The sequence below is a fragment of the Artemia sp. Qi Xiang Cuo genome, chromosome 2 (genome assembly GCF_049724085.1).
Source record: "Artemia sp. Qi Xiang Cuo chromosome 2, ASM4972408v1, whole genome shotgun sequence".
NCBI classification, from domain to species: Eukaryota; Metazoa; Arthropoda; class Branchiopoda; order Anostraca; family Artemiidae; genus Artemia; species Artemia sp. Qi Xiang Cuo.
The window spans coordinates 21,522,243-21,528,242 of NC_142795.1; the positions used below are offsets into that span (position 1 = coordinate 21,522,243).

Sequence of the window (6,000 nt, forward strand, 5' to 3'; positions counted from 1 at the left end):
TGGCATAAATTTACTCAGTTTCTTTCTTAATCTCCAATTCTTCCTCTTCTCATAAAAGGATTCAACTGCTATGAAAAGAGCTGTAACAAATGGTACCGTATATAGATTTTCATAGCCTAAATCTATTTGGTTTCTCTTCAGTCTCCTAAATGTCGCCTAGGCTGCCTATAATATTATCATTTTTTTTTTTTTCACTTAACTGTCGCGAGAATATTTTGGAGTAATTTTAATCATGATTAAAATGAAGTAGTTGCGGACATAAAGCCATACGCTAATTGTAGAAAAGGCCAAGACAGATAGTCCGAGTGAGTGAGATGGCAAATCTGGCATAAGCCCTTTTTAGGCTTGTATAAAAATGATGTCATTTCATTTGTTGATTGATAAGTCTATCTATCATCCGTCCATACGTCATTCCTTGGGCAGAACTAAGGTAGAGTCATAGAACTAAGAACTAATAATAGCCATGGATTTAATAGGAAATATGTACTCCCCAATTCTTTGTGATTAGAAACCTTGCTGCACCATTTGCAAATGACATTAGAATGCCTTGAAATCCATACCAAATGTGTCATTCTACAACTGGATTATGGAGACGGAGCTAGAGTCAGTGACCAAACGCCTTTTAAGGTAGTCAAATGTTATGAATTAAAGCTTGGAGTCAGAGTTAATGGGAAAAAAAACCTCTAATTCCACCAATTTCAAAAAGTTTTATATAGATTGGTTTGGACAGACATGTACACAGGAAAGGGAGCCCCCTCTCCTGTGTACATGCCTGTCTAAACCATTCTATCAAACTGTTTTTCCGAAAGTTGCCGTGTTTCTTCATTCTTCAAACTGTTGTCATTTTCAGATGAAATTCAACTGCAAATTTGGATTGCCGCTCAATAATGACATTCTTGAGAATCTTTTGTAGCTTATTGATTGACATGATCCCAATCACCCAGTGGACTTAACTCTAAAAACAGACAGTCAGTAGCCGTTTTTTGGTCGCCGCGTAGCTAGGGGTCCATAGTCGGTAGCTTTGGGAAAACAATTATACAGATAAGTAAACTAAAATGATCCTTGGAAAATTGAAAGTTTTTTTTTGTTTACAGTAACGCCGGCAACAAACCCCATGCCGATACCGTCGAGTCGTTCGTCAGGAACACGAGTTCAATATGACACGGATCTGAGACACAAAAAAGGAAGAATGTCTGTGGAAGGTAAGGATAAGCTTGTTCTCCTTGGTGCCGAATCGGCATTATCTGTTTGTTATCCTATTCTAGCTGTTGAAAAATAAAATGAATAAGTACATTTTCAGTCAATTTCATCTTCACAAAAATACCTGCCCCAACTCGTCTCCTTAATCGAGGAGGCACCCACTTTAAGACATCACGTGTACCAGGTGGCATGTGCCAGAGTGGTAGAAAAAGGGCCAAGCATGGCGGAAACTTTACCAAGCGTAATGGAACTGTGTGTCACATGTGGCGTTCTAATATACACACTAGGTGGTGAAAAGTGGGCACCCCCTCCTCCTTAACCTGATAGAAATTATAAAATACTTGGAATAAATTCGAGAAGCCTTTTCCGGGTTTCATGTTAACAGAGTTTGTTATATATATATATATATATATATATATATATATATATATATATATATATATATATATATATATATATATATATATATATATATATATATATATATATATATATATATATATATATATATATATATATATATATATATATATATATATATATATATATATATATATATATATATATATATATATATATATATATATATCAACGAGAGCTCGGTCCAGGGGGGGGGTCTTTTGGTACTAAAGCTAGTCGTGAGAAAGGCTTCGTTCCCAGACATGGTCGAACATCCAATCGCTGGAACTTCCGTTCCAGGAAAGTTGTACTCTTGGTACACTTCTAAAGTCAGTCTATCTTTCGCCTTCGTCTTAGTTGTATGTTTTTCTCCTACCTTATCTTCACTGTATGTGTGTTCTCACGTTATTAAATACAGACCATATACTGATACTAATGCTATTGACTATTTCTGGGAATTTACGTAAACGGTTGCATCAGCCAATATAAGAGACATAATGAACAAAGAGGTTACAATATCAACCGGACAAATTATTGTTAGGCAATATGGAGTTTTTATTTTACCGTGTCAAATTATGAGATTTATTTTTCCTCCATAGTAACCTAAAACTTATAAAAAATAACTAAGTCATTCAGAAGCCAAATTGGTCAAGTCCGTAAAAAAAAGAAATGATTCATTGCTAGTGTTGGTATGATATTAATGTACCATATCACCTGATTGGAAATTATCTACGATTTGTTTGTTTTGATTTTGGAAAATGTTCTGGTGCATTTTAGTGCCCTTGTCAAATTAGCTAGTCAAATATAGTTAGTCAAATTTACTGCTAAAAATCTATTTATTAATCGATGACTGATTTTTTTTTTTTTTTTTTTTTTTTTTTTTTTTTTTTTTGTATGAAACCTTATTTTTGAAGTATAGAGTAAATCCATTTTAAACTGTCGTTACCTTACATCAGATACCAACAAATGCCAAAACAGAAGCTTTTCTCGCATATTTTTTCGTATTATTCTTACAACCGAAGAAAGTTACGGGTAAATCAATATCTTTGACACTAAAATATAGAAAATAATGTCTTCTAAAAAATCTTCGATTGAGTCCCAGGGCTGCCACCTGGACAATTTTTCTTTAAAAATGACATTTTCTATGGACTTCTTTTTCCATTTTTTCTCGTACTTATATTTGAATTTTTAAACAAATAGTAGTCGAAATAAGATTTAAACAAACACCTACGTGTTCCCGATTAGATGACTAAACACATATCTATCAAATTTGAACTATGAAAGTTACGAAGATTCTTCATAAAGTCTCGGAAAACTAAACAGAAATATTTAGTTGACATTAGGGTTTTTACAAAAATTGTCGGCAGCCCTGCAGGGTCTTCTATTTATGGAATATTTCGAAGTCAATATTCCTATTACTCCTGTTAATTACACAAATTCTAAGCGAAAAATGCTCTCCAGCAGAGAAACTCCGATTCATTTATTTCCTTAAAAAGGGTTATAAATCGCAGAATCTGCGGTTGAATGAGCCCTTTCCCAACTTGTCACAATTATCTGTTCTATATGATTAGGATAGGCGTCACCCAGGAGGGACAGGAGGGGACAATTCCCTCCCCAATAATTTGGAGAATATTATAATTTATTAAGTAAACCTAAAAATAATAATTGGTTCGAACCCTGTTTAGGAGTTGCCAGGTTCATTTTTTTGTCAAACATAAAATTCGACTAGGATAAGAGGTACATTTTAAATCAACCTTTTGTTAATTTAACGTCGATTCGGCAAAAATTACGATACCGCTAGTTGTGTTTGAAATTTGATCGGCAAGGTAAGTGTACAAAAATAGACACGCACCATGCACGTCGGGCACCGAGAATCCGCCTGTGAGCCTCCACGACCGGTTGGACGCAGAAGCACGACTGCCGACTTAATTTTATGCTTATTTGATCTGTTGTATTGTTTCTTATGTATTGTATAATGTTTAAAAAAATTAATCGAGTAGTGTCTTTGCTAAATAGAAAAAAACAAGGGAGACACGTCGGCATCTGCAAAAATCTAAAGTTAGATTAATTGATTTAGGCTTTAAACAGATCAAACCAATAGTTGTGTGCCACAGAGGCCATATTTGATTATACTTTTAATCAACATAGGCTTTGTTTCTTTCTTAGTTTCCAAGTTTTAAAATTATACATTTTGATGGAATATTAGCTGAATTTTAACTATAAAGAAAAGTGGCGTTACAAGAAATTTGTTTCGCACTGTATTTTAATTAAGCATGTAAAAGGTTGGTCCATCAGGGACGTCAATCCACGAAAAAATGTAGTGGGGGACAAGGAATCTTTTTTTTTTAATGTGAAGATACAATAAGCAGTGTTTCTCAAATTCTAGGGACTAGGGCAATTTCTTTTTTTCAGTGAAAATACCAAAAAAGGAATTTTCAAAATATAGTGGAAGGGATTAGCGCCTCTTTACTCAACTGTGAACATAACTAGGTAGAGCCAAATAATAGAACGTATGATTGTAAAAAATTATTGTGGGGGAGGAGATTGGAAACTAGTGAGATTGAGCCTTGGTGAAAGACTTGTAAAATCTTGTAAGAAATGTAGTAGTTTTCTGTCACATATTTCTAAAATGTAGAAAAAAAGTGTGCAATTAATACACTCTACTCCATTATCCTGGTGATTTAAGCCCCCCCCCCCAGTCATGATAACTCTGACGACCATGAGTTACCGTGCTCCGTTACCTTGGGTGCTGTGAGTCCGCTACGGTGAGTTCTATCCAAATAATTGCGGTAGTCGACGAGGTTCTGCGAACTACGTTTGCTCACTGCAAAACTATAATATTCCTACCGTTAGTCGTACAATCTTGCCGTTAAGGACGTTTAATTTTTTAAACCTGCATGCGGTGTGGGCATTTCATTGAGCAACTTCAGTTCGCAAAAATGTCTTATGCGCTAAACCGAACTTAGGCTGCACACAGTGGAGCAGCCAGGAGTGGAGTTTAGAGGTGTGTATATCCTGCTTATGAATTACTAGGGTTAAAGAGAAAGTGTCATTTGACTATATAGCGCCTATAAAATTACTCTCTTCGGCGTTGAACCCCCCTCCCCTCATATTCTTCCTAAGAATTAGTTAGATCCATACAAAATGGGCAAAATCCCTGCTTACAGGCAGCAACCATAAAGATATTTTATTCAAGTAAAAATAAGACATAAATTTTCGGTCGATAAATTGCTGATTTTTGAAGAATTTAAACAATGGTCCCTTTCCTTATCGTCTGTAGAATCAGTAGACAATATGTACATTACTATATACATAAAAATTTTCACCCATGATTGGACACTGTCAGCACGCAGCAGGTTGGGGACAACCAGACTCTTTTTGACCCCTAGACAGGCATCACCAGGGTTAGATCCCCTCTTCAGCAATCTTATACACTTCATTAGAAGTAGGAGGTTATATTTCTTTATAGTTATGGTTGCATTTGTGTTGACGCAGGGGGATCATTTGTCTTTCGCTTTAGGAGACAGGAGGGGGGCTCAAGATTTATGACTAAAGACTGAAATTTCTTAGCTCTTGATTTATTGTCTCTAAACATACGAAATTGACTTTTTGTTTACAAAGGGTTTTGAAAGTATATAAAACTATAAAATCTCAGAATAAGATTAAAATTTAACATAATTCTGGGTAATATCCTCTCAAAAATCATAAATTGGTTCCCAGGGTTGCCACCTGGACAATTTATTTTGTGACATTGACATTTTTAGACCCTTGTGATTTAGATCTACATGCGCTTAAGAAGGGATTTATAATGAAATTTATGTTTATTTAGATTAATATTTAATCTAAGTAAGTCTGTGAAACAATATTCGTAATATGATTTAGAAAGTAAACACGTAATAAGCAAATTTTTACTTAGAAGAATCGAAGAATTGAATTGAAAAGCAAGTATTTTGGAGTAGGCATCAAGACATGGCTAATTGTAGAAAAAGTCAAGACAGATAGTCCGAGTAATTGAGGGGGAAAACTGGGATGAGCCCTTTTTAGGTTAGATTAGCTTTAAAACTATAGATTTAAAGACTTGAAAAATAGCCGAACGCTTCTTAGCTGACATCTGGGCATTTTTTTACTGAACAAATTTGATGCAAAACTGCTGGGTCCTTTGTCTCATGGAAGCTAATGGGGAAATGTTGTAAAAAACCGCTTTCGATGAGAGTTGAACCCATAATTCCTCCAGTAGCCACCAGGGGCATTGTTTTTTTTTTGGGGGGGGGGGTAGTGGCCCCCCAATAACGAGGAGAATTTTTTATATTCCATGTCCCTTGACTATCCAGTTTTTTACCCCCTCTTGCCCCCCCCCCCCTCCTAAAAATGCTAGAGATTCACCATACCTTCTGAGTATAT

General features: G+C 35.2%; 1 protein-coding gene across 1 annotated transcript in view; it reads left to right on the forward strand.

Annotated features, from left to right (window-relative positions):
- Nucleotides 1-1,279, forward strand: part of LOC148954992 (ATP-dependent RNA helicase SUV3 homolog, mitochondrial-like) — a 386,954-nt gene extending 385,675 nt beyond the window's left edge. The window contains exon 11 of the mRNA XM_089105942.1: nucleotides 1,095-1,279. Coding sequence (XP_088962068.1) covers nucleotides 1,095-1,279 — 185 coding nt within the window. The remainder of the gene's footprint in view (nucleotides 1-1,094) is intronic.
- Nucleotides 1,280-6,000: the final 4,721 nt, after the last annotated feature.